Below are 27,137 nucleotides of genomic sequence, written 5' to 3'. Positions count from 1 at the left end.
TGGGAGCGGCTGCGGGGTGGGGTGCGGGTGCGGAGGGGACAGCCTGGGCCGGCACCAGGTCACTGGTCACCTCCGGAGAGCCCTGGGCCCGCACCTGGCCAGGTAAGGTTTCCCCTGCCTCCCTTCCCTCATCACACTGCGGGGGTAGGGTTAGGTCAGGCTTGAGTTCCAGCACCTTAGGGAGAGCTATGGGAGAGGAGATGGTGGGGGTGGGAGGAAAGGGGAGGTGGTGAGCCAGATGCCCAGATCCAGACTTTGGAGGGTCTCAGTGTATGTTTGTGTGCATGTGTATATGTGTGTGTGTATTCACATGTGCTCAGAGTGGGGATTCAGGACTCGTAAGTACAATATGTGTGAATCCCTCTGGGTGTGTCTGTGAAAGTGAGTGTGAGAGACAGGGGGCTGGGGTTGTGGGGGACATCCTGGCCTAGCTCCATACCTTGCCTGTCTTTCCCTCCCTAGTCTGATTTTTTGGGGTAGCTTAGGAAAGTTTTGGGGACCCGGGGCCTTTAATGTCCCCTTCATTCCCCCACCCACTTCCTTGGCAGGTCTGCCCCTTCTTTCAGCTCTCCTGAGCCTGCCTGGTCTATGGGAGGCAGGGAACTGAGAGGGCAGGATTCCAGGTGGGGGAAGTGGTGTCTCTGGAGGGGGCCGAAGATCAGAGTGAGGTCACAATGATCTGGGATCTGGGAATCGGGCCCTGGGCAGGTTTGGGCGAGGCGAGCTTTGGGAGGAGGATTTAGTGACTCCCTGCTCTTCTTTCCTGGGGCCAGGAAAGAAACTCCAGCGTTGTGGAGCAGCCTTAGGGGGGTCAGGGAGTGTAATCCCCTCTCTCTTTGAACCAAAGAGGAAACTGAGGCCCAAGGTGGTATGAGGGCCTGGTAGGGTGGGGGAGGGGTGGGAAGCACCTGGGGGATGGTGCTTGCCCTAGGGAATGTCCAAGGCAGTTGCCAAAATGAGACTAGAACCTGGGTCTTCCAACTGTTAGGACTGGGGGCAGTTATTGTCTGCAATTAACTAAAGTTAACTGGTTGTCTCTTTTCCCTTTCAGTTTGTGGCCCCATTTCCTCTCTTTGGCCCTTGTGGGTTTTTTTCTGAGCTCTACTTCTTGTCTGGGCCTTACTTTCTATGGCCCCACTAACCAAGATAAATAGCCCCTTGTTTCCTCTCCGTGGCCTCCACTAATGTGAACTGGTTTCTTATTTGAGCTCCCATGATGTCCTGTCTGGTCCCCACATCCAGTATATGAACCCATTTCTACTCTGTCTCCTTTCCCGTTTAGCGCCCAACTTTTCTCCTGTGGACCTATTTTTTGTGTGAGCGCTTCTGGAAAGTTTGCCACCCCATTGCCTAGCAGTCCTGCTTCCTGTCTATGCCCCCTATGCCCCAGCTAAACTCCCCTATTTCTTATTGGTTTCCCTTATATCCTAGTTAAACACTCCTGCTTCTTGTCTGTATCCCAATTTCCTATACATACACCCCTACTTCCTCCCTGTGTTCTCTATTTTAATATAAACATGCTACTTCCTGTCTATGCCCCCCATTTCCTATATGAACACTCCTCCTTCCTGTCTGTGCCCCCATTTCCTATGTAAACACTCCTACTTCCTGTCTGTGTCCTCGATTTTAATATAACCCCCTACTTTTCTGTCTGTACCCCTCATTTCCTATATAAACACCTCTCCTTCCTGTCTGTGCCCCCATTTCCTATATAAACACCCCTATTTCCTATATGCCCTCTATATCCTAGTTAGACTCAACTACTTCTTGTCTGTGCCCCCATTTCCTATATAAACATCCCTACTTCCTATCTGTGTCCCCTATAGCCTAGTTAAACTCTTACTTCCTGTCTATGCCCCCATTTCCTATATAAACACTCCTACTTCCTGTCTGTGTCCCCCATATCCCGGTTAAACTCTCCTATTTCCTTTCTGTTCCCTCTTTCATATATGGACCCCCTAATTCCTGTTTGTGTCCCCCAGCACCTATATGAACACCCCTGCTTCCTGCTTTGCCCTCACCTCCCCAGTAGCCTAGATTAGATAAACACCCCTACTTCCTGACTGAGTCTGGTTGTCTATGCCGAAGTGTTGGTCATTAGTGCAGTTTAGGGCAGCAGCACTTAACCTGTTTTATGTTGTGGATCCTTTTGGCTGTCTGGTTCACCTATGGACCCTCTCTCAGAATGTTTTTAAATGAATAAAATAAAGTTTTTAGAGTTACTGAGGAAGCCAATCATATTATAGTTATTGAATTTTTTTTTTAAAGTTTGCAGTCCCCAGGTTAAGAATCCCTGGCTTTGGAGTGTTTCTTGTAGAAGATATTCATTTAAAGTTGTGGAGGGTCATGATTATGATGATTAAAGGTCAGGGAGGATAGGAGCATGGGGCTAGGAGTCAAAGGTCAGAGGTTTGGGGGCTGGCTGGAAGGTCATAGTTCATCGAGTTATACTAGAGAGGTGGAAGTTGAGGCTGATGTTAAAGGCCCTGGGGACCAGTCCTAGTCTTCTAGGTTCTGGGGGCAGTGAGAAGATCATGGATTTGGGAGATTATCTACTTACAGAATGTCAGCACTGGGCCCATGGGGGCCATCTTCTTTCTGTGCAAGAATCCTTTCTTCTACATAACTTGACAATTCCCTCATTACAAATGGGTAAACTGAGAATCAGAGAGGGAAAGTGAGTTGCCTAAGTTCCCACAGAAGAAAACAACAGAGCCCAATTATCTTTACTATGCCATAATATTTTCAGGGTTCCTTCATTTGTATTTGAGGGGGACACGGGGATCAATGAACTATCTTTGAAACTATTCTGGACACATAAAATGTAGCTATGGTAGAATGTAAATTCACTGAAGGTAGGGACTAATTCATTTTTGTTTTGTATCCCCCAGTGCCTAGCCAATGTTCTGCACATAGTAAGTGCTTAATAAATGCTTATTGATTGATTTATTCACAGACCTTGTGTGGTCAGTTGAGGCTATGGCCCCTCCCCAGCTCAACCCTCTCAGTTCCCTGCCTATTTTAGGGAGTTTGTGATTCCTACAGGGATAGGGAGCTCCCCTGGGTTTAGGGTTTGAGCAGACCCATCACAGGAGGGAGGTGGTTTGCCTTATCCCCTATTCTTCGGAGGGCACATGGCCTGTCTTATATCCCAGAACCTCTTTTAGGGTTATTTCTTGATATCTGAATTTAATCACTCCTGTTATTGCCTCAATCCTGTCCTGTGGCATATACTCCAGGAAGGACAGTCCAGACTCAGGGAAGGTAAAGGACTTTAACTTTGCTTGTCAGACTTGGGAGTCCAGATCTCTTTAGTATTCATCAGGATAAACTATGAGTCTTCATTCTAAGGTCACGAGGGTTGAGGGCAGGCACCCAAGAGGCTATTTGTAAAGAAAAGCTAGGAGGAGGATGGAGGGAAGAAAGAGTACAAGTGAATGAAAGATGGATAAAGCACTGGCCCTGGATTCAGGAGGACCTGAGTTCAAATCTGGGCTCAGACACTTGACACTTAACTAGCTGTGTGACCCTGGGCAAGTCACTTAACCCTCATTGCCCTGCCTTCCCCCCTTCCCCCCCCCAACCCCTCCCAAAACCATAAGTGAATAAACGAAGGTAAAGCTCTTGAGAAATAGAAGTGACTGGGGTAGAATGAGAAGAATTTGGGGGGAAAGAGGATTTTTTAAAGGGAGAAAGGGACTGGATGAGAATGAGGTAAGAGAAGGGGATAGAGGGGAATGAGAAAAAGGAACAGAGGGAGAATAAGGATTAGGAGAGAAGTAGGGAGGGAGAGAATGTAGTTTAGGGAGAAAATGAGTGGTGTTGAAGGAAGGTACAGTAGAATAGGGATTGGGATGGTAAGAATTGGGTTAAGAAGAAATGAGAGTCATTGAGGAATCAAAGAATATCAGAGTTGGAAGAGACCTTGGAAGCTGTGAAACCACCTTGTACCTGGGCAGGAATCCCCTCTACGAAATTCTTACCTGAAGACCTACTACCTTCAGAGGTTGCCCATTCTATTTTTGGACAGATTTTTTTTTTTTTTTGCAGGGCAGTGAAGGTTAAGTGACTTGTCCAGGGTCACACAGCTAGTAAGTGTCAAGTATCTGAGGTCGGATTTGAACTCAGGTCCTCCTGAATCCAGAGCCAGTGCTTTATCTACTGTACTACCTAGCTGCCCTGGACAGATCTAATTGTTAGGAATGCCCTTAATTTTTAGGGAGAAAGGACTGGGAGAAGAAGGGGTTTGCAAAGCAGAAGGAGCTGGTTGTGGTGTACTGGAAAGGCCAAGTTTTAAACCCCAGCAGTAACACTTGTGTGTACTACCATAGGCTGTCACATCCACTGTGATGGGGTACAGGAGATTCTGTGTGACCATAAGTTAGTTACTTTCCTCTCTGAATCTCAGTTGCTTCATCTGTCAAATGAAGGACTTGGATTAGACGTGTAAGGTCATGCAAGGTTCCTTCCAATGCTAACATTTTATGAGTCTATGAGGGTAACTAGAGAGTTGAAGGACCTGGGGAAGAATGACAAGTATAGGGAGGGTGTGTGTATGGGGGCATAGCCCAGGAGGATCAAGGCCAAATCCTAAGTGGCAGAAATTAAGGTGTAAGACAGGTGTAAGAGCTGCTTATGCTTGTAGACATTTGAGATCCATTTAATGTCATATTGCTACATTTTTAGATGGGGAGTGGGGGACCTACTGTATACATCAGGATCTTCTCACCTCTTGGTGGTAAAGAGATGTATTTGGCTTTTTCAATTCTGGAGAAGCCAGTAAAGCAGGTCTGCTTGGAGGATTTTATCCAAAAAAGGTACCAGTTCTTGAGCCATACTTTTGCTCATTCTCCCCCTCCATGCCCCCTTCCCACAGATCCTGGCAAATTACTGACTGTGAGTCCAACAACAGGGAGGTTCAAATACCTGGTTATCGGTGCTGGAAAGGTGGTAGTAATTTTTTTTGGAAGGAGGGGAGTGGTTTAACAGCAGAGGCTTTTGGGGGTGGTGACTGCAGAGTTTGCAAGGGTAGCAGTAGTTAGTGTATATAGGTAGGGTAATAGTGAAGTCAGGGATAAATTGGGTAACATGTATTCAAGAATTTAGTAAAAATGTATTTTTTTCCTTTTTTTTTTTTAAGTTTTTATTATTCCTGCAATGGAAAGAGCTAGTCCCAAAGTTAGGAAGGCTGGTATTCAAATCCTGCCCTTGGTAACATACTGACCATGTGACTTTGGGCAAGTCAATTTCTCAGTGCTCCAGGCAACTCTTTAAGACTCAAAATTGTAGAGTCCTTGCTGACCTGCATTATAGAGGGAGTTTCCCCGTTTGGGATTTGCTTATGCCAATGAAATTGAGTCCCTGTCCTCATTTTTTCCTACAGATTTAAAAAAAGGAAAAGAAAAAGTTCTGTACTCATATATAGCATGTGAGAAACTTTGTCTAATCAAGAGGAAGGAAACCTACTTTATATATATAATAGTCTAACACTGTGCTTAGCACTTTTGCAAATATTATCTCATTTAATCATTACAATAACCCCATTAGGTAGGTGCTTTTATTACCCCCATTTTACAATTGAGGAAACTGAGGCAGACAGAGGTTAAGTGATTTGTCTAAGGTCACATGACTAGAAAAAATCTGAGTCTAGATTTGAACTCAGGTTTTCCTGACTCCAGTCCCAGCACTGTATCCACTGCCCCCATATATGACAGTGGTTGGCTGTCACAAGATCAATCCACCTCAGAGGTGTGGTACCCTGCAAAGAGCCCTGGACTTTGGGGACTGAACTTGGAGTTGTGTCACCTGCACTCAAGTCTGCCATTAGTGCCTGTGAGATTCTGGGCAAGTCCTAGCTCTCAAATTTCCCTCTCTATAAAATGAAGGGATTGCCTCTAGATTAGATGACTTCTAACATCCTGCACTGGTGATTGATCGGGTACAGGAGAGGTCAGCCTATGTGTGGCTAACACATGCATCTAGAACTCCCTTGGAAACAAGACTCACTTCTGTGCAGTGTAGGATGTGGTTTGTAGGATGGGGAGAAGGAAGGTAATTAGGGTCTCGAGGAGGTAAATTTGCTTCCTTTGGGGAATAGGGTCTGTCTGTGGAGCAGAATTAGGGGTCTTTAGAGAAAGAGCAGTAACCTGTGTGTGTATAACATTTTAGGATTAAAGCTTTAGAGTTGAAAGACTTCAGCTGGAGGTCACATAGTCTAACTCCCCTCATTTCACAGGTCCTGAGATTAAGTGACTTCCCTAAAATCATATGGGTAGTGTCAGAGTCACAATTTGAACGCAGGTCCTCTGACCCCGTGTATTGTTCTCCGCCTTCACCCTAACCCCCAGTGTCTCAGAGTTGGGATATAATGATAACTACTTGTCATTCACAAGTGTGTGTATGTGTGTGTGTGTATGTTTGGTGAGGAGAGATAACTAAGCTCTAGGAATGAGGACAATAGGTTGGTAATGGCAAGGGGTTACCGTGTGTAAAACTTTTAAGAAGGTAATAACAGCAGGGTCTTGTGTGTGTCTCGGTACAACAAGCAGGTTCTCTATGATCTTTGAGAGGAGGGTCAGAGGAAAACAAGAGTATGTATATGATTTGAGGAGAGAGTGTGGGGCAGGTAACAATTTGTGCATATGTGATTTTAGGTGATTGACAAGTGGATTTCTCTGTTGGGGGGCTGTTAGTGAAACGGTTAACAAAAGCACATGTTTGAGGCTTGCGTGTGTATAATTTCAGGGGATGACAACAGCATATGTGTGTAAGTAATTTCTGGGCTAACAAGAGCAGGTTTTATTTATGTGAAATGGGGTGGGGTTGATGGAGTAGTATATGGGTTCAAGTAAGTAATGGTGGTGGTGGGGCATGTATGTATAGAAGCGTGTGTGTGTGTGTGTGTGTGTGTGTGTGTGTGTGTGTGTGTGTGTGTGTGTGTGTAAATGGGAAAGTAACTGGTCTCCAGCTGATTGCTTGGGAGGGTTAACTTTTAACGGTCTAGGGCTTTTCCACTCCGGGTTTTCCAGTTGCCCCACTGAGGGGGTGTGGCTGGACCCTCCCCCTACCTCTCCCCGCCCAGGTAAAGGCAACCTGAGGCTCCAGGTCCCCGCCCCTGGGGCTGCTCTGGCCCTGCCCCCCTCTGGGAGATGTGCCATAGGGGTGGAGCCTGGTATCGCCTGACGCAATTTCCCTGCTCCCCTCCAGGCTGGGTGGAGGCAGCTCAGGCCTGGACACCTGGGTTCCTTCCTTTCCTCCTGTGTTAGTGAGAGCTCATCCCAGGCTGGGTCTTTGGGGCTTAGACCCTTGGCCTTAGGGGGTTTTGAGGGGCTGTGTTCCGGGTCCTGTGCCCCTTTGCAGCAAAAATAATAGACGTGATGAGATTTGGGCTCTTGAATCCCTGGCTAGAAGTGATTACAAAGGATAGTGGAGAAGAGGAGGTTCCCTACACCCCTTTGAGCCTCAGTTTTTTAATAAAATTGAGAGCCTTAGATTACATTATCTGTAAGGTGCTATGTAACTCTGAGTCATAGGATACTATGGTTTCAGAAGGGTGCTGATCCCCAGGCTGTAGGGAATAATGGGAAAACTGAGGGCTACTTGTGGGTCTGCCATAAGGTGGGTCCCTTGTTCCTGCAGAATCAGAAGGAGCTCACGTCCTGACCCTTCAGGGAGAGCTCATCCATCCAACCCTTGTGTCTGGCTTTCCCAGCAAGCCATGATCTCTGGGGGGCTCCTCAGGAATGTAGCCCATCTCTCCACCCATATATGGCCGTGTGATTGGCTGTGTTTGTGCTGGTTGTGTGGTGTGCATGTGAGGATGCGATCCTCCTAGGATGGGATGTGTTCCTGGGCTGTGTCTGGAGGGCATGGCCTGTGCTTTCTCACTTTTTGAAGGACAGGCTCCCTGGCCCTAATCTGTTCTTCCTTTCTGTTGCAGCTCCCGGGCCCGACTGCCATGGCTCGCCGATCCCAGAGCTCCTCTCAGGGGGACAATCCCCTGGCCCCGGACTACCTGCCCCCCCACTACAAGGAGTACTACCGGCTGGCCCTAGATGCCCTTGCTGAGGGGGGAGCTGAGGCCTATCAACGCTTCCTGGCCGATGAGGGAGCCCCTGATTTCCTGTGTCCAGATGAGCTGGATCATGTGAGCCGACATTTGCAGCAGCCACAGCACGCCTCCCGGGAGAATGCTGCTGCCCGAGGAAGTGCCTCAGGATCCCTTCCCCAAGCTGATGGTGATGTGGACATGGACGGCTCTTCTGGTACCTACTGGCCTGTGAATTCAGACCTGGCTGTGCCTGAACTTGACCTCGGATGGCCTATGACCTTTGGCTTTCAGGGCACTGAAGTTACCACTCTGGTGCAGCCACCACCACCTGACAACCCTAGCATCAAGGATGAGGCCCGTAGGATGATCAGAGCTGCCCAACAGGTCAGGACCAGCCATACGGGGGCAAGGGAGAGATGGGGGTAGTAGAAGCTTTAAGGACCAATCAGCAAGTCTGTACTGAGCAACCGTGTTCAACTCTGAATGAAACCAAGTTATGGAAGAACAAGGGGGGGGGGGGTGCAGAACCAGGCCCTGTCCTTAGGGAAGCTTATAGTCTAGAGGAGAAAAAGTAGAAGCCGACTCAGGGCCTGCCTGGCCTTAGGAAGCTTAGAGTCTTGCGTAGACAGGAAGAAGAGCAGACCAGGGCATCATCCTCTGGGAGCTCACAATCAATCAATCAGCAAGCATTTATTAAGTGCTTACTCTGTGCTCGGAGCTAGGCCTTGGTGATAGAAAGAAAAAGCCAAGACAGTCCCTGCCCTCAAGGAGTTTGGATTCTCCTGGGGGAGGCAGCATGTGTAAGGCATATACAGAGTAGATGGAAGGTAACCTTGGAGGGGAAGGCATTAGACCCAGGCCCTACACATGGGGAGTGGGGGTGGGATGAGGAGAGGAGCACACAGAGATTAGATACAGAGAACAAAACTAAAATGTATGGAACAGACGGTGGTTTTCCTTTGCTTAATGTATTTGAGAAGGAGGGAGGGAGGGAAAGAGGGAGAAGGAGAGGGAGAGGAAATGGGAAGGAGAGAGAGAGGTGGAAGGAGATGGGGGGAGGGAAGGGAATGGGGGAGAGAGGAAGGGGAATGGAAGGAGGGGAGAGAGGAGAGAGAGAGAAAGGGAAGGAGGGAGGCAAGGGAATGGAAGAGAGAAAGGGAGGGGGAGAGGGGGAGAAAGAGAAAAAGAAAGAGAGAGATGGAAGGATTGGAGATATGGTCAGCAAGGGGTGATTTGTGAGTTCAGAATCAACAAGCTGGCTCTATGAGTGATGGTGAGATTTAAGGTATGATGAACCCCATCTCTTTGAGGTGAAGTGAAGGTGAAGGGTCACAGGAGTAAAAGAGGTTAATGTACCGGGAGGCCAGCTTATGTGAGAGGAGGTCAACATGTATATTTAAGTCCTCTGGTAGGAGGGGAATACTTGGGTTTGAGGGAAAGACTTGGAACCAGAAAGTGAACTTGAGACAGGAGGGAGAGTTCTCTGGAGGCTGGTAGATCCTATTATCAAGCAACTGATCAAATACTGTAGATGAATGGATTAGGTGGAGTTGCCGAATGAATAGTAGGCAATGGAAGGTCTGGATATGGCCCTGGGGAGCAAAGAGTAGGGCAGCTCTTTTACCTGGCTCATTCTATCAGTGGACATAAGAGAAGGAGCCCTGGGCACTGGAGAAAAGGTGACTGGTGATGAAGTGTCTTAAAGAAACAAGTTTCTAGGCACCTAGGTGGCTCAGTGGATAAAGCACTGGCCCTGGATTCAAGAGGACCTGAGTTCAAATCTGGCCTCAGACACTTCATACTTACTAGCTGTGTGACGCTGGGCAAGTCACTTAACCCTCATTACCCTGGAAAAAAACCAAAAGAAAGAAAGAAACAGGTTTCCATGAGCATAAGAAGAAGAAAGATACATGAAAAGACAGAGGAAGAAAGGAGTTTTGGAAGGAAAAAGCAAAGGAGGAAGGGGAGTGGTAGGATTAGCTGTCAGGGAGAGGTAGCGGGTGAAGTTGGCTTTTGCTTTGGGAGACATTGATGCTGAGTCACTGTGATTGGGAGTAGTAGCTACACATTTTCAAATTTAGTCACCAGTTGCTTGGAGCCTCTACCTTTTGTTAACAGCTAAAATTCTAGCTAGTCTGTCTAAAATATCTAATGAGTGGTCGCCAATAAATTATAAGCTCTAACAAGATTTCGACTTTTAAGCATTTATTAAGGAGAATAAGAATTTGGTAAAGAGAGAGAGAAAGGCCTAGATTCCTATCTATTAAAGGGAGAGCACATTTCTAGCTCCGCTCTCCACCAAAGTTCAGAGGAAAGAGCCTAAGACTGAGCGCCAGTCTCTTCCTTCCTCCTCCCACTAGCCCGCGTCACTTCCTGACGCCAAAGAAAAGACTCCTGGTCTTGCCCTCAAAGACGTTCGCTTCATGGGCAGAACTCTTCTACAGTAAGTCTCCAGCAGGTGGCGTCATTCCAATCGTTACACTTTGGAGTCCTGTGATAATGGAGGGCAGTGTTGGTGTGGTATTCCCTCTCCCAACACTGAAAACTTAGGGGCTGGTAGCAGGGAGTTAAGGTAGGAGGTCCAGATCCCCAGGAACTGGACTAAACTCACAGTTAGCACCAGCTTGGTAGCTATATCTCAAGGTGGCAGAGGATTAGGCATACCCAGGCATTACATGGAATACATGGAATATGTACTTGGTTCTGTGTCAGTCCTGATGTCCAAGTCTCTGGTCCTTCTGGCATTCAATCTGTTCAGATCAGTTCAACTCAGAGTCCCAGTCAGCTCAGTACTAAGCCTTTGCCTAGGATCTCCTGCTTTCTGGCTCCAGGTCTGGTGTCTGTGGTGTCATTCCTGTAGCTCTAGACCTGAGTCCTGGGCCTTAGGTTTCTCATGATGTAACTTAAGATCCCATTAGCTTTTTGGGCCGCCACATCACACTACTGAGCTTGCAGTCCACTAAGAAGCCCAGATCTTATTCAGACAAACTCCTGCCTAGCCACATCTCTGCCATCTTATAATCATGCAGTTGATTTTTTGGAATCCAAACATAATGCGTCACCTTTATACCTACCCAATTTCATCTTGTGAGATTTGGCCTAACATTTTAGCTTATAAGGATCTGCTCAGATCCTAACTACCATTCCCTGTGTTGGCCATCTTTCCCTCTCAATCCACAGATTTAATAAGCATATTCTCTCTCTCTCTCTCTTTTTTTTTTTTGCAGGGCAATGAGGGTTAAGTGACTTGCCCAGGGTCACACAGCTAGTAAATGTCAAGTGTTTGAGGCCAGATTTGAACTCAGGTCCTCCTGAATCCAGGGCCGGTGCTCTATCCACTGTGCCACCTAGCTGCCCCTCCTGATAAGCACATTCTCTAAGCCAATGAAAATGTTCAATCTTTTAAGGTCAAGCACATATCTCTAGGGCACTACTGTAGGAATGATCTTCCAAGTTCATATATCAAACTTTTCATGATTACTCTTTGGGTCTGGCCATTCAATCAGGACTTAGGCGAAATTTTGGTAAGCTCTAGAGCTCTGGTATTGGAGGACTGAGAGACTAGGTGTGTGTTTATATGGGTGGGGTGTGTGTCACTCACTAACAGTGGGATGCCAAAGAGAGGCAAAGAGAGGAGCAGGCTTAGGGATCGATAATGAGTTTCTTTTTTTTTCCCTGGGCAATGAGGTAACCCTTGACTTGCCTAGGGTCACACAGCTAGTAAGTGTCAGGTGTCTGAGGCCAGATTTGAACTTAGGTCCTCCTGACTCCAAGTGCAGTGCCCTCTTTACTGTGCTACCTACCTCTCTGACCAGATCCCTAACAGCTTGTCACATTCCATATTCACAGTCTCCCTCCTTCTACTGTGTGGGTTTCCTTGTAGTTCTCTGACTGGTTTATCATTCAGTCATTTTTCAGTTGTGTCCAATTCTTTTGTGACTCCAGTTGGGGTTTTCTTTTCTAGCTCATTTTACAGATCAGGAAACTGAGGCAAACAGGGTTAAGTGACATGCTCAGGGTCACACAGCTAATAAGAGTGTGAGGCTAGATTTGAAATCATGATGCTGAGTCTTCTGACTCCAGGTCTGCTGCTCTATCCACTGTGACACCTCGCTACCCTCTAAGACTGATATCTTTAATTGAAATTCATTAATGTTTGACTAATTTTTAGTGTTAACATTTAAATTGCTGTAGCTTACTGCATATATTCTTTTTTTAAAAAAATTTTTTTAAGTGAGGCAATTGGGGTTAAGTGACTTGCCCAGGGTCACACAGCTAGTAAGTGTTTAAGTGTCTGGGGCCGGATTTGAACTCAGGTCCTCCTGACTCCAGGGCTGGTGCTCTATCCACTGTGCCACCTAGCTGCCCCATATATTTTTCTTTTGATTCTTTTTTCACTCTATCATTTCATTCAAGCCTTGCCGTGTTTATCCTAATGCTTAATATTAATAATTTTTTATGGCACCATAATATTTCATTACATTCATATGCCATGGCTTATTCTATCATTCCACAATTGATGAGCATTCATTCCACCTTTGCCTCCCCTCCAATTATCTGATTAGCATACTTGTCCAAACTGCAACCTTGTATAAAAGGACAGACAGTCTTTGATGAAAACAGGTATACCGTGTTTCCTTGGTAACTGTACAAATTTTAGGAGGGAACTTTGTGATTTAAAGAATATTTCTCTCTCATCTCTGTAAGTGCTGAACTATTTTCAGTACATTTATCCACCAGACACATTATATTTGCAGAGCTACAGAAGGGCTCTCTCTTTTTTTTTTTTTTAAGGAACTTGATGGTTTTGAAGGTCCATTTTATACTAGAATATTTCTACCTCTTACCTTAGTTATCCTCAGCTGTGGATAACTTGATTTCTAGACTTCCAGCTACTTTTCCCAGGCCCAGTAAGTCATCTCCAAGCTGGGCTTAGAACCCAGACTACTGGGGTCCAGGGATAGAATGTTTGCTTTTTTTGTGGGCAGATCCTACTTTACCCTGACTCTTCTCTAGCATGGTGCCCTAAGCCTTGGTTAGCACAATGCCTGGCACATAGTAAATGCTTAAAAAATACTTGTTGATTTGATTTGGGAAAGCAGGTTTCAAAGGATTCAGAGGAAGTATGGGTATAAGCAGAAGGACTAAAATTCTGCAGTAGAACTCAGCTCAGGAGGTTTGAGAGATGCTTAAAAATGAAGTCCTGAAGACACAAAGGGAAAGAATTCCAACTAGAAGGAAAATGAATTTTATCTGAAGAGACCAATGTAGATATACAGGGAACACAATAACCAACTTAGAATTTACTGTGCTGAAGGGTGTGATGTTACTTTCCTCGAATAATTCCAAATTTGTTATCAGAATAGCCCCACAATTCACAGGTCCACCAAAACTTTATCTGCATGCCTGACTTCCCACAACTCTTTCAACATCAGTCCTTTCCATTTTTTATCATCTTGTCAGTTTCCTGGGTTTAAGGTAGTCTTAGAATTGCTTTCATTTGCATTCTTCTTTTGAGTAATTTAGAACATTTCTTTCACCTAGGTTATAAATACCCTAAATAGAGCTGGAAGGGACCTTAAAGGCCCTTTCATTCAACCTCCTCATTTTACAGTTGAGGAAACTGAGCTCAGAGAGGTTAAGTGAGTTGCCCAAGGTCACACAGGTTGTAAACATCAGAGGTGGGATTTGAATATGAGTCCTCTGACTTTAAATATAGTTTGTTCTTTCTATTTTGCAATGCTAACTGCTAGCAATTTTTCTTTTGAAAACCACATATTCATCTCCACTGACTACTTATCTAATTGAGGAATGGCTCATTGATCTTACTAGTTTCAGTTCCCTATATGTCTGGAATATCAGACTTTTATCAGAGATATTTGATGTCAAAATCCCCCCCTCCCTCAATCTGACAGTTTTGTCTCATTCTAGCTGCATTGATTTCATTTGTACAAAAACTTTTATATTTTATCTAATTTTATTTTTGATGATGTGAAGTCATTTGGAACTGATTCTCACTAATGGGAAGGATCTGGTTACTGGGGTGGAAATAATAAGAGAAAGTGATTTCTCTCATCTGTAGTCTGTGATAGAGAAAGAAGAAACCTGGATGTAGTTTGATGTGTACTATAGATTTTGGGAAACAAGTTTCTAAGGGTTCAGAGGAAGGATAGGCATAATCACAAGAACTAAAAATTGTTCAGGGGAAGTCAGCCCAGAAGGTTGAAAGATGCTTAAAAATGAAATTCTGAAGACACAAAGGGAAACCATTCCAATGAGAAGAAATATCGTTAGGTACTGAAGGAATTGCTGAGCCACTATCAGTAATATTTGAAAGATTGTGGGAAATAGGATAGGTAGCATAAGATTGGAGAAAAGCAAATTTCTTTATTTTCAAGAAAGGGAAGATAATAGAGTCTGTAAAGTACAGGCCAATTAAATTGACTTTAGTTCTCAGGAAGATTATAGAATGCATCATTATTTTTTTTTAAGTGAGTCAATTGGGGTTAAGTGACTTGCCCAGGGTCACACAGCTAGTAAGTGTTAAGTGTCTGAGGCCGGACTTGAACTCAGGTACTCCTGACTCCAGGGCCCGTGCTCTATCCACTGCGCCACCTAGCTGCCCCTAGAATGTCTCATATTAAAGAGGTAGCTGGTGAACATCTAGAAAGGAAAGCCAGTATTATCAAGAACTGATATGGCTTCATGAAGAACAGGCTTTATAGACAAGCCTTATGTTCTTTTTCAATAATGTTCTTTTTCAATAAGGTTACTAAATTTGTAGATTGGGCAATGCTATAGATATAGTTTGTCTAGATTTTAGCAAAGCATTTTATTTTATTTTAAAGTACTTTATGGAATGGTCAGAATGATTCTGAAGGAATTTAAATTTTTTCCTCTAATTACATGTAAAGATAGTTTTCCACATTCATTTTTGTAAGATTTCGAATTCCAATTTTAATTTTTTCTTCCACCCTCCCTTCCCTTGCCCTTCCTGAAGCCAGCAAGCAATCCGATATAGGTTATACATTACAGTCATGTTAAACATATTTCCACATTAGTCATGTTGTAAGAGAAGAATAAGATCAAAAGGAAAAAAATACAAGAAAGAATAAACAACAACAACAACAACAAAAGTGAAAATAGTATGCTTCAATCTGCATTCAGACTCCACAGTTCTTTTTCTAAATGTGGAGAGCGTTTTCCATCATGAGTCTTTTGCCATTGTCTTGGATCATTGTATTGCTGAGAAGAGTTAAGCCTATCACAGTTGATCATCACACAATGTTGTTGATACAATGTACAATGTTCTCTTGGTTGTGCTCATTTCACTCAGCATCAATTCATGTAAGTCTTTCCAGGTTTTTCTGAAATCTATCTGCTTATCATTTATTACAGCACAATAGCATTCCATTACATTCATATACCACAACTTGTTTAACCATTCCCCAATTGATGGGCATCCCCTCAATTTCTAATTCTTTGCCACCAGGAAAAGAGCTGCTATAAATATTTTTGTACATGTGACTCCTTTTCCCTTTTTTATGATTTCTTTGGGATATAGATCTAGTCATGGTATTAGCAAAGCATTTTAAAAAAGATTTCATATTCTTCTTTTTTTTTTTTTGTGAGGCAGTGAGGGTTAAGTGACTTGCCCAGAGTCACACAGCTAGTAAGTGTCTAGTGTCTGAGGCTGGATTTGAACTCAGGCCCTCCTGAATCCAGGGCCAGTGCTTTATCTACTGCACCACCTAGCTGCCTCGATTTCATATTATTTTTGTGGAGAAGATGGAGAGATGTCAAGTAGATTGTAATACTAAGAGATGGATTCAGAAATGACTGAATAGCTTAGACTCAAGGAATAAGTTGTTAATAATTTGATGGAAGCTTAGAAGGTGGTCTCTAATGAAGTAGTCCAGGAATCTCTAGCTCTGTATATCTAACATTTTTTATCAGTGAATTGGAGAAAGACATAGAATTCATACTTATCACATTTTACAGATGACACAGAGCTGAGAGGAACAGCTAATACACTGGATGATAGATTTGGGATCCAAAAGGACCCTGACAGCCTCTCAGAGCATTGTGCTGACTCTAATAAGATGAAATCCAATAGACACAAATGTAAAAGCTTGCACTTGGCTACAAAAGACTCAACCTCACAAGGATAAGCAAGGGAGGTATGAGACAGCAATTCTGAAAAACATCTGGAGGTTTTAATGGAGGTAAGCTCAATATGAGTCAGCAGCAGTGTGATGTGGAAGCCAAAAAAAACCCAGGTGATCATTCACTACCCTGAGGGGCATAGCTTCCAGGAATAAGGAAGTGATAGCTCAACTCTGCTATACCTTTGTCAGATCTTATCTGGGGTATTTTCAGTTCTGGGAATCACTGTGTAAGAAGACATTGATAAGCTGCAGAGTATCTAGAGGAGGGCAATTAAGATGGTGAAGGGCTGTGAATACATGTCACATGAGGGTCAGTTGATGGAACTGGGCATGTTTGGCATGGAGAAGACCAAGAGGGGGGCACAATAGCTCTTCTCAGGTATTTGAAGGGATATTATATGGAGGAAAGGACTTGTTCCATCTGACCCTATAGGGCAGAACCAGATGTAGGAGGTAGAAATTGCAACAAGTCAAATTAGTTTTGATGTCAGGAAAAACATCTTAGCAATTTGAACTATCTAAAAGTGGAATGGACTGCCGTGAGAGATGGTGGGTTTCCCCTCCTGGGAGATCTTCAAGTAGAGACAAGATGACTAGTTGATGAATATATTATAATCATTTGAGTATGGGTTGGGCTGAATGGTTGCTGAAATCCCTTCCAAATTTCAAATTCTGTGATTCTGTATGGCTGACATGACCTATTCTTTCCCCTTCTTCCTCTGTAAAGACAGAACTCTCTTGTTATTTTTTTCTCTCTTGTTATTTTAAGGAACCCTATTTCTACCACCTCTCTTCTTCTCACCCTGAAACATCTTGAAATATTTGTGCCTTTCTCAATTTTGTTTGTTACCTTTCCCTGGTTTTGGAGTTTTGTTTATTAGTTCCTTTTGCTTGCTTGTTTTTACCTAGTTATCTAATTCTCCTTTTTTTCTTTCTCAATTAAGTAATCAAGTAAAAACATTCCTCTTCCTTCAGCTTGTTTTGATCATTAACTTTAAAAGTTTATTTTCTGTGCTTTTTTCTAAAAAGGATTTCTTTCTTATATTCATTATTTTTCTTCTCTTTCTGTCTATTCTAGACTTATTCTTTGACTCATTGCCTTTATGCTTATTTAGTCCTTCTTTAGTCTGGAATTTAATTCCTCATGGAATGAAAGCTTCTAAAGTACCTATTTTGGGTTCCTTCTAAACATCTTCTAGGTTATTTTCTCCACCTCTCTCCCTCCTTCTTCCTGTTGTGCCTTATTCTTAGAAATACCAATTCCTGCAGGTGATAGAGAGAACATTGCTCCAAGGAAGGCATTTTCCTGTATCTCTGATCTTTTGGTTCATTATTAACCTTTGCCCTCCCCTTTGGTCACTTTTTTCCATTTGTCTTGAAATCTCTTCCCTGGGTTGAACCCTCTCACTTTTCTGTGTGTCAGTTGCTCCCACAAGCTCTGATTTCTCTTCTCATGAGGCAGGATGAGTGTCCTCTCTCTAAGTACCAAATACCTGTAGATTATGTCCATTGTTAGGTCCCAATCTCCCTTTATGGAATATCTCTCTTCTCCCATGAGAGATAGCCTTTTCCTACAAGATTTCATTCTTTCTTCCCTCCCCCAATTTCAATCCCTCCCTTTTCCTTCATGCCCAATCTGATGTAGGCTCTCTTCCTGAGAGACTAGAGGAATTAATTTTCCCTTTATTGTTAGCCTTTGACTTAGATTACATCACATATTTCTTCCCTCCCCCCCCCCCCTTTTTTTGGCAGGGCAATGAGGGCTAAGTGACTTGCCCAGGGTCACACAGGAGTAAGTATCAAGTGTCTGAGGTCGGATTTGAACTCAGGAACTCCTGAATCCAGGGCCGGTGCTTTATCCACTGCGCTACCTAGCTGCCCCTGATTATATTACATATTACCCTTTATCTTTTTCTTCTCCTCCTCCCCTTTTATGCATCCTCTAATTTTGTAATTTAGTCCTTCAAAAAAAAATTGATTCTCTTGTTAGGAGGAGTGTGGTGAAGTTTTAATCTGTGATGTTTCAGACCCTCTTTTCCACTATCACTTCTATTTGATTGCTACTGACCCTTGTCATCTTGTGTGCATTTAGAAAAGAATTTCTTAATAGTTTCTGTGTGTGTGTGTGTGTGTTATTTTGTTCTTGGTTGCCATATTCATTTCCAAGGAACACATTGTTCCATTCTCCCCTATAGTTTCTAGTGGGTGTAGAATAGTCTTGTGTTATTCAAAATAAGGATAATATGTCATGTACTCTTATCAAGTCAAATCACTCTCTTGGGCATTAGCTCACTATTAACTATTTTTATTTTGTTCTTTCCAGTTCAAAGAGCATTTTCCTTGGTGGAGAAGACAAACAAAATATGAGTCAAGCAGTTTTGCCTTCTTTCTGTTGTTAGTTATCATTATCTCATTCACTCTAGTAATAGTCCTATCCCTTCTTTGCTCCTTCTTCTAACATAGCTTCTAATATAACTAAGAAAATTGTTTTTGTTGTCCTTAGATTTCTTCATCAGCTTTAGCTCATTTGAGCTTTAGCTCCTGACATTTCTTACATATAGAACCATGCCATGCTTTACTATTTTTTAAACAAATGTTTTATGGATACTTTTTTCTTTCTCACATCACTGTCACTTCCCAATGACTTCTCCCCACTGACCCTGACCAAAAAAACCCTCTCTTTTTTTGTAATAAAGAAACAAAATGTAAGTGCAAGAGTATTGCAGTTGTAGGCCATACATCTCTGCTGAGAAGGAGGAGGGGTACTTCCTCATTAGACTTTTGAAGTCAGGATTAATGACTGTATTAACCAGAGTTCTGATAGACTTTCAGTGTTGTTTTTCTTATATTATTGTGGTCATCTTCTGATGGTTCTGCTTACTTCCTTCTGCATCACTGCACAGAAAACTTCCTTAGTCTCTCTAAATTCTTCATATTCATTGTTTCTTAAGATATAACTTATGTGTGGCATCACATTCATATACCACAGTTTGTTTAGCTATTTTCCAACTGATGTGCACTGACTTTGTTTCCATTTCTTTGTTACCACAAAAAAAGATAGGGAGCTGTTGTGGTCACGATCCTGGACTTGAAATCAGGATGGTAAGGTTTCAAATCCTGCCTATAACACAACTCACTGTGTGATCTTGGACAAGTTTCTTTTTTTTTGCGGGGCAATGGGGGTTAAGCGACTTGCCCAGGATCACACAGCTAGTAAGTGTCAAGTGTTTGAGGCCGGATTTGAACTCAGGCTCCTGAATCCAGGGCTGGTGCTTTATCCACTGCACCCCCTAGCTTCCCCCTTGGACAAGTTTCTTAACCTCCCTTGGCCTCAGTTTCCCTTCTCTAAAATAAGGGGGTTTGACTAGATGGCCTTTGAGGTATTGTTAAGCCCAGTGCCATGCTTTTGTATTTAACCCATGTGATGTAATCTTGCTTCCATCTTGGGTTTTAATTCTGTGGTAACCATTCTCTTTCTCCCCACCTCCATGTCCCAGTATGAAGATCATTCTACATGGTAGAAAAAACCACTGGAGTGGTTCACTCATTGGTCAAGTCATTCCAGCTATTCTGCTCAATTGTCTTCTCCCTGCCTTGTTCTGTCTCATAACTCAAAAAGCCAGTCCTCTTTGTTGTCCTTAGCGTTCATTGTCAGCTTCTTTCTGGCCCTTGGTGTTTCTGATGCCACTCTCAGGTCCTCTTTGCATTCTTCTTGTTGCCTCAGTTGAGTGGGCAGCATGGTGTAATGGGAGAGCAGTTTGATGTGGAGTCAGGGGACTTGTGTAGGAATCTTGTGTCAGACACTCGTTGTATAACTAACTGTTCCTTCACCATTCTGAGCCTTTGTTGTGTGACCTGTAAAATGGGTTTAAAATTACTAGTAGTTCCAATCTCATAGAGTTCCTTTGAGGATCATGTGAGATAATATGTGGGAAGTGCATGGTAGGCTTTAGATTGCTATGTAAATGGAAGCTATTTTTTCTTATCTTCCTTGGTAGGCCTGTTTGTTGGAAACAGGAAAATTTAGAAATAGGAAACAAACGATAGGGATAAATGTGTATTTCTCTGGATGTAGAATTTGTGAGCAGTTGGGTACATTTCCCAGGGACCAGCCTTATTTCATTATATAAATCTAGGAGAGGGAGTGCATACTGGATTGCAGATGACTTCTTCTTAGGAGTGTGAGATACTTTGTTGAAGGGGACAGATGGGAGAGAAGGGTTTCAAGGCTATATGAATCAGGAGAAGAGGAGTCTCCTTACCCCAAAAGTAGCACTAATTTGATCAGCAACACCTCTCCCCATGCATCTTCCAGGTGGTGGCCATCGTGATGGACATGTTCACAGATGTAGACCTGCTAAGTGAGGTCTTAGAGACAGCTGCCCGACGTGTCCCTGTCTATATTCTCCTGGATGAGATGAATGCTCAGCACTTTCTGGACATGGCTGAAAAGTGCCGGGTCAACCTGCATAATGTGGATGTGAGTGACTGTGGGAAGAAGTGGGGGATAATTATGGGAGGTTCAACCCGAGTCTCATGGACATCAGAGGCTGGTGAAGGGGGCAGAGGAGGAGGTAACAAAGGGCAATCTTAGTCAGTGTGGTTCCACCTATACCAGGTGGGTTCATTTGGTGGGTGAGTCTGTGTGGAGATTGCCTTGCTGCCTCTGCCTCATACCCCTTTCCCATCTAGTTCCTCCGGGTTCGCACAGTCTCGGGCCCTACCTATTACTGCCGCACAGGAAAGTCGTTCAAGGGCCATGTGAAGGAGAAGTTCCTATTGGTGGATTGTGCTGTGGTGCTGAGTGGGAGCTACAGGTGAGTTGCTTCAGGAGTGGGGTGGATATGAAGAAAAAAGACTTGGAGGGGTGAAGAGTCTGCTTTCCCCATCTTCCTACTTCCTCCTTAAATTTGTATCCTCTCCACTGACCCCTACCTCCCTCTGCTCCCAATTTCTTGGAGTCTTTTGAGAAGATTCACTGTGGCATCCCTCCATTATGGTTTGCCTTCTCCATCCCTGACCTCTGTGTCTCCTTCCTTTTAGCTTCATGTGGTCCTTTGAGAAGATTCATCGAAGCATCGCACATGTGTTCCAGGGAGAGCTGGTATCCAGCTTCGATGAGGAATTCCGCATCCTCTTTGCTCAGTCTGAGCCATTGATCCCTGCAGCTGGAGCCCTGGCCTTGGCCTTGACCCATGCGGACACTTACGCCCTGACTCCCTATGGGGGCCCAGGACCCCTAATGGGGGCTCCTCTAGGAGGACCAGGGTCCTTTTTCCCCAAGCGTGCCCACTTGCTGTTTCCACCACGTGATGAAGGCCTGGGCTTCCCCTCCTTCTTGGACCCTGACCGTCATTTCCTGTCAGCCTTCCGTAGGGATGACCTGCTTCGGCACTCAGGGGGCATGGGAGACATGCATGGGATGAGGATGCTTCCACGTCGGCCTGGCATGGAGATGGAGGCTGGGCATGGTGGGGATCCCAGCACACGTGGCTTCCTCCGTGCCAAGCACCTGGAGATGGAAGCAGGGCATGGTGGAGACTCTGGTAATCGTGGCTTTCTCCGTGCCAAACATCTGGAGATGGAGGCTGGCAATAGTGGGGACCCCAACTCCCGTGGCTTCCTCCGAGCCAAACATCTGGAGATGGATGCCTTCAAGCGGCATACCTTTGCTGATGGAGCCATGGAGAACTTTGCTGCATCCCGCCAGGTGTCCCGTCAGATGTTTGTTAGCCACGGTGATGACTTCCGCTTTCAGACTAGCCACTTTCACCGGGACCAGCTCTACCAGCAACACTATCAGTTTGAACCCCAGTTCACAGCTACCCGGCCCCAGGGCTTGTTTGAGAAGCTGAGGGCTGGACGTCCAGGTTTTGGGGAGCCTGAAGATTATGGCTTAGAGGGGAGTCCCCGTTTCCCAGAGCTAGAGTCAGGTTTTGGCCCTCACCCTGAGGGCCCTGGTGGACACCTGCGGCTGGACTATGTGCCATCCAGTGCATCGAGGGAAGTCCGACATGGTTCTGACCCTGAACCCCGTGGACTGGAGCCTGGTGCCCCACAGCGCCCTAATATTGGGCAAAGGTTCCTTTGTCAGACATCACCTACACAGAAGCAGAGTTTGGAGCAACGGTGGTTCCCACCAGACACTGACCAAGAAATGGAACCCAACCGGAAGGGCGGGGCTGAGGGCCGGGCAGGGCTACGCAACTGGCGCATCTCTTCCTACCTCAGCGGCTGCCACTCTGACGGTGGAGACGAGGGTCTGCCTGGCCCCATGGAGGCAGAGTCCTATGATGAAGTCCTGGGAGATGCCCCTGGCCGCTATCCCTTACCCACTGGGGACCTGCTCCCCTCCTCTTTCAGGACTGGGGGGCCCTTTCCCCCAAAGGTTGTAGGTGGGGGGGATGGCCCAGAGCGAGAGGCGACTGAAGGGGCAGCCTTGGTCAAGCAGGACTCATTCCGCTCCCGCCTTAACCCCCTGATCCAGAGGAGCTCCCGGCTTCGCTCCTCCCTCATTTTCAGTTCATCCCAAAAGGAGGGACCTGGAGTTGGGGCACCTGGTACTGGGGCTACAAATGAGAAGGTACAACTCTTCCAGAAGGAGCAGACAGTCAGTGAGACAGTGGGCGAGGGTGGTGAGACAATCCGGACAGCCTCCTCCTCCAAAGTGGCAGAACTGCTGGAGAAATACAAGGGCCCTGCCCGGGACAGAGACCGGGACCGGGACCAGGATAGGACAGGTGGTTTGGTCACTGTTAGCAAAGCAGCAGTGTCACAGTCGTGGCGGGAAGAGACTGGGACAGGTAGCGGGGGTACAGAGCGACGTAGCCTTGAGAGCTGCCTCTTAGATCTGCGTGACTCTTTTGCCAGTAGGCTGCATGAAGAGGCTGAAAAACAGCCCGGGGCAGCCACTCTGAGTGCTGCCCAGCTTCTTGACACCCTGGGTCGGGGGACTGACAGACTTCCCTCTCGATTTCTTGCCTCTGATGGTAGGGCTGCCCTGGCCCAGGGCAGGGCAAGTCCTCCACCTGAGAGGAAAGGAAGCCCCACACCAGCCTATCCAGAGAGGAAGGGGAGCCCTGTGCTTGAAAAGAGAGGGAGCCCCACACCAGCCTATCCAGAGAGGAAGGGGAGCCCTGTGCCACCTGTCACTGAGAGGAAGGGGAGCCCAACTTTGGCCTATCCTGAAAGGAAGGGGAGCCCTGTGCCACCTGTCCCTGATAGGAAGGGGAGCCCAACCATGGCCTATCCTGAAAGGAAGGGGAGCCCCACCTCGGCCTATCCTGAAAGGAAGGGGAGCCCCACCTCGGCCTATCCTGACCAGCGCAGCAGTCCCCTACCTCCAGTGCCTGAACGGAGAAGTAGTCCCATACCCCCGGTGCCTGAGCGGAGGAGTAGCCTCACATTTGCTGGGGACACCCAGAAAATAGGGTCTCCTGGGGAGGAAGATGCTGGCCGACCGGAGCCCAGTCCCATGGAGTTCCTGCGTAAGGGATCACTTCGCCTGAAACAGTTGCTGAGTCCCAAGGGAGAGAAAAGGCTAGAGGAGGAGGGTGGCTTCTTAGGGCCCCAGGAGAATGGGCAGCCCGAGGGTCCCCGCCGACCATCATGGGGAGATAGCCCAGAGATAGGAGCAGAGGAACGGGGCTCCAGGCCTCGCCTGGCCTCTGCCACAGCTAATGCCCTCTACAGTAGCAACCTTCGAGATGACACCAAGGTGATACTAGAGCAGATCAGTGCTCACAGCCAGAAACATCGTGGCGGGGCTGGATCTGGGGCTGGGGCAGGGGGCGCAGCCCACAGCAGCCCTGAGCTGTACCGCTCGCCTGCTGCTGCCCTGGATGCCAGCCGGGCCCATGAGATGTCTGACAAGGACAAGTGCTCAGCTATCTTCCGCTCAGACAGCTTTGGGGGTCAGAGTCGCTTCAGCCGCACGCTGCCGGCTAACCTGGAAGAGCGAGATACCCTGCTACGGAAGATGGAGAGTATGCGGAAGGAGAAGCGTGTCTATAGTCGCTTTGAGGTCTTCTGTAAGAAGGACGAGGCTGGGGCAGGTGAGGCTGGGGCAGGTGAGGCTGGAGGTGAGACTGATGCTAGGGACCGCAAGGTGGGCAAGTTCATGCCCAAGATCTTGGGCACCTTCAAGACCAAGAAATGATCCAAAACCCTGGGAATCTTTCCTGCCCAGAGTGTCACCATCATTGACTCACATTACCACTAACACTCAATTCCTTTGTGGGTCCAGTGACTAAGTCAGATGCCAAGTCTCTAAACAGGGTAGGATGGGATAGGGTGGGGAGTGGGTATTGGATGTCCCCTTGGGTTTATGAGGGAGAACATTGCCTAGAGGTGGACCACCCCCACCCTGACTATGCTCACAAGTCCAGTGCACTTGGGCAGATCTAGTCCCCACAATAATGTACTACTGCCTTGCCTGCCTTTGGAATGGGGCTTTACATTTTGGGGTCACTATTCCCATCTGCCCATCCAATTATATTGGTCTGTCCATCTGTTCATTTTCTATATCCTCCTTTACTCAAAAGCTCTTACCTTCAATTGGAAGGTGTATACTCTGTTCCCACTCCCCCCTTGCCCCACCTCCACACGCTGATCTGCTTAACTCTGTGCCTCTCCCTTCTCCCACTGGTCTGCTCAACTCTCTGCCTCTCCCTTCTCCCACTGGTCTGCTCAACTCTCTGCCTCTCCCTTCTCCCACTGGTCTGCTCAACTCTCTGCCTCTCCCTTCTCCCACTGGTCTGCTCAACTCTGCCTAGTGTGATTGCTCGCTCTCTCTTGTGCTCTCTCACTCTCTGTCTCTGTCTCTCTTCCTCTCTCCCCAGCCTGTTAATGCATCTCTCAGTCTGAGGAATTTGGAAGTAACAAATCCTCCTCCGAACAGAGCCCTACAGTTTATGAAGAGTATTCACACACTATCCTCATCACGGCCTTCTGAGGTGTTTTTCCAGGTTATACAGCTTAGGAAACTGGACCTGGAACAAGAGACCAGGTTTTCTGGCTCCTTGTCTAGTGCTCTTTTCCACTGTACCAAGTTGCCTTTCCAATAGAGAGACAGGGTGGAAAGTCTTTGCTCTGTGAGGGTGTATATGTCTTCTCCCAGGCGAACTTTTCCCTGCTTAGGGGAGGGAGGAGGGAACATGAGGGCAGGGAGAAGCCTATCTTGTAGCATTTACAAGGAAGGTAGCCTTACCAGCACCAGGTACTGTGTGGAGCACCCAGGAGGCACTTAATAAAAACTGGTTGATTTGCAGGTTGGATGGGGTGGGACCCTGGGGAGGTATAGGCTTTGGTTGGGTCTCCAGAAAAGGGAGCTCAGTGCTGCCTGAGGTTCTGAGCTAGCATCATATTCTTAGATGGATGTGTGTCTCTGTGGGTATTGAAGAGGGTCCCCAACGATGATGGACCTAAGATGCTAGGAGAGTTCCCCCTGGGGAGGGGATGGCACGACTCAGTGCCTGGGTGTCCTCTGCCCTCTCCAGGGAACCGGGAGAGGGAGGGATGAGGGAAGACTAATTTGCTGCATCAATAAATTAGACTTGAATTTATTAAGCCTGGCTTTGGAGTCTTAGATTCTTCACAACTACACAAACATCTGGTCAGGAATGTATTAGGAGGGGTGTGTGAAACATTCATAGTGAGATGGAGTCAGTCTGGGATTATTGTGACATAGAGGTGAATCACACATAAGACCAACGTTAGCACCTGCGTGGGCCTGTGCCTTGTCCTCCGAGGTATGTGCAGGATGTGGGCAGGGCTGACTGGAGGAGGAGGAGTGAGGAAGCCAGGGAGCTCAGAGACCAGAGATCACTGACATGCCTTAGGAGATTTCTTGTCACATTATTTCCACCTGGTTCTCTATAGTTACTTAGTCATTGAGAACCCTTGCTTGGAGGCCCCAGTGCACTGATCAGGCCTGGCATCCAGGTCTCCTGGCCTTTAGGCTATTGCTTCTTCCCTGGACCAGGCTGCCTCTTAAGCAGGCGGGAGAAGGAAATTCTTTGCTTTGAGGTAGGAGACTAGGGAGTGGCTGCACCCTGGGAATCTGTCCCTTTTTCTCAGGGGATCAAGGAAGAAAAGAGACCCTGGTAAGAGAATGAGAGTTGGAGTGGGTTTGAGGCTGGCAGAGTCCCTCCCAGGAGGCACACAGGAACTGACTTCCTCCACCCTCTTTTTTCTATCATGGGCTTGGTGGGTATCACTCCATTTAAGAAAGATCCAGTTATCCCTAGCCAATGGCCCTTTCTTCACACACTGCTCCCTCTTCTTGCTCAGCACACATTTGGACGGGGCTAGGGGCTCAAACATATGATGTGCCCACTTTGGGATAAGGAGGCCTCAGGTGGGGGCCAACTTTGCCAGGCAGTGAAGAGGAGGAAGGAGGGCTTGCTTCTTTTGAGAGCAGGCCTGAAAAGCTTTGGAGAAGTTGTTTCCAGGGCCAGGGGCAAGGGGCCAGACAGTCTTGGTGAAAACACCAAAGACAGCCCAGTCTTAGCACAGCTGATTCCTCCACTTTACTCCAACTTTCTGCCATTCAGGTCATCTAATGGGGAAGGTGTCCGTATGTCCCACTGACTCAGTGAAGGATTGTGGTCTCTGATGTTCTTCTAGACTTCTGGATGCCTGCTTACCTATACCCTCCCCATGACAAATGCCCTGGTTAGGACCCCACAGATCCACTGGAGAGCTGAGATCCAGCCCCGAGATTCAATAACCCCTTGGAGTCAGACCCCTCCAGTCTGCCCTGAGACACCCAGCGCTGCATATGGGCAACAACAATAAAATAAAAACATGGTCATGAATGATACATTTGTATGTGGAGTCTTGCAGTCCTGGCAAGAGAAGTGATCAAATAAAGACTGTTACTCACAGACACACATAGTCCTGGGTAGGGGGCAGGAGAA

At 46.3% G+C, this 27,137-nt stretch overlaps 1 protein-coding gene across 2 annotated transcripts; it reads left to right on the top strand.

Moving 5' to 3' along the window:
- FAM83H (family with sequence similarity 83 member H) lies at window positions 1–25,777 on the top strand. 2 transcript variants are annotated; one of them, XM_043978723.1, is made up of 6 exons: window positions 1–102; window positions 7,940–8,434; window positions 20,534–20,698; window positions 20,911–21,035; window positions 21,262–24,272; window positions 25,059–25,777. In XM_043978723.1, exons 2-6 carry the CDS (start codon window positions 7,958–7,960, stop codon window positions 25,064–25,066), a joined length of 3,786 nt encoding a protein of 1,261 aa, XP_043834658.1. In that variant the 5' UTR covers window positions 1–102; window positions 7,940–7,957; the 3' UTR covers window positions 25,067–25,777. The 2 variants fall into 2 exon arrangements, with proteins under 2 accessions (XP_043834658.1, XP_043834657.1); XM_043978722.1 differs by having other exon boundaries at window positions 21,262–25,777.
- Window positions 25,778–27,137: the final 1,360 nt, after the last annotated feature.

This window comes from Dromiciops gliroides, chromosome 1 (genome assembly GCF_019393635.1).
Source record: "Dromiciops gliroides isolate mDroGli1 chromosome 1, mDroGli1.pri, whole genome shotgun sequence".
In the NCBI taxonomy this organism is placed as follows: domain Eukaryota; kingdom Metazoa; phylum Chordata; class Mammalia; order Microbiotheria; family Microbiotheriidae; genus Dromiciops; species Dromiciops gliroides.
Note: the sequence above shows the minus strand (reverse complement) of the source record. Positions and strands in the feature narration are given on the sequence as shown.

Bases quoted from the DNA above. Each gene is read 5' to 3' on its own strand.
- FAM83H (XM_043978722.1), top strand. From the start codon at position 7,958: ATGGCTCGCCGATCCCAGAGCTCCTCTCAGGGGGACAATCCCCTGGCC. The intron at 20,699-20,910 runs GTGAGTGACTGT...TTTCCCATCTAG, and splicing joins TCAACCTGCATAATGTGGAT to TTCCTCCGGGTTCGCACAGT. The intron at 21,036-21,261 runs GTGAGTTGCTTC...CCTTCCTTTTAG, and splicing joins GTGCTGAGTGGGAGCTACAG to CTTCATGTGGTCCTTTGAGA.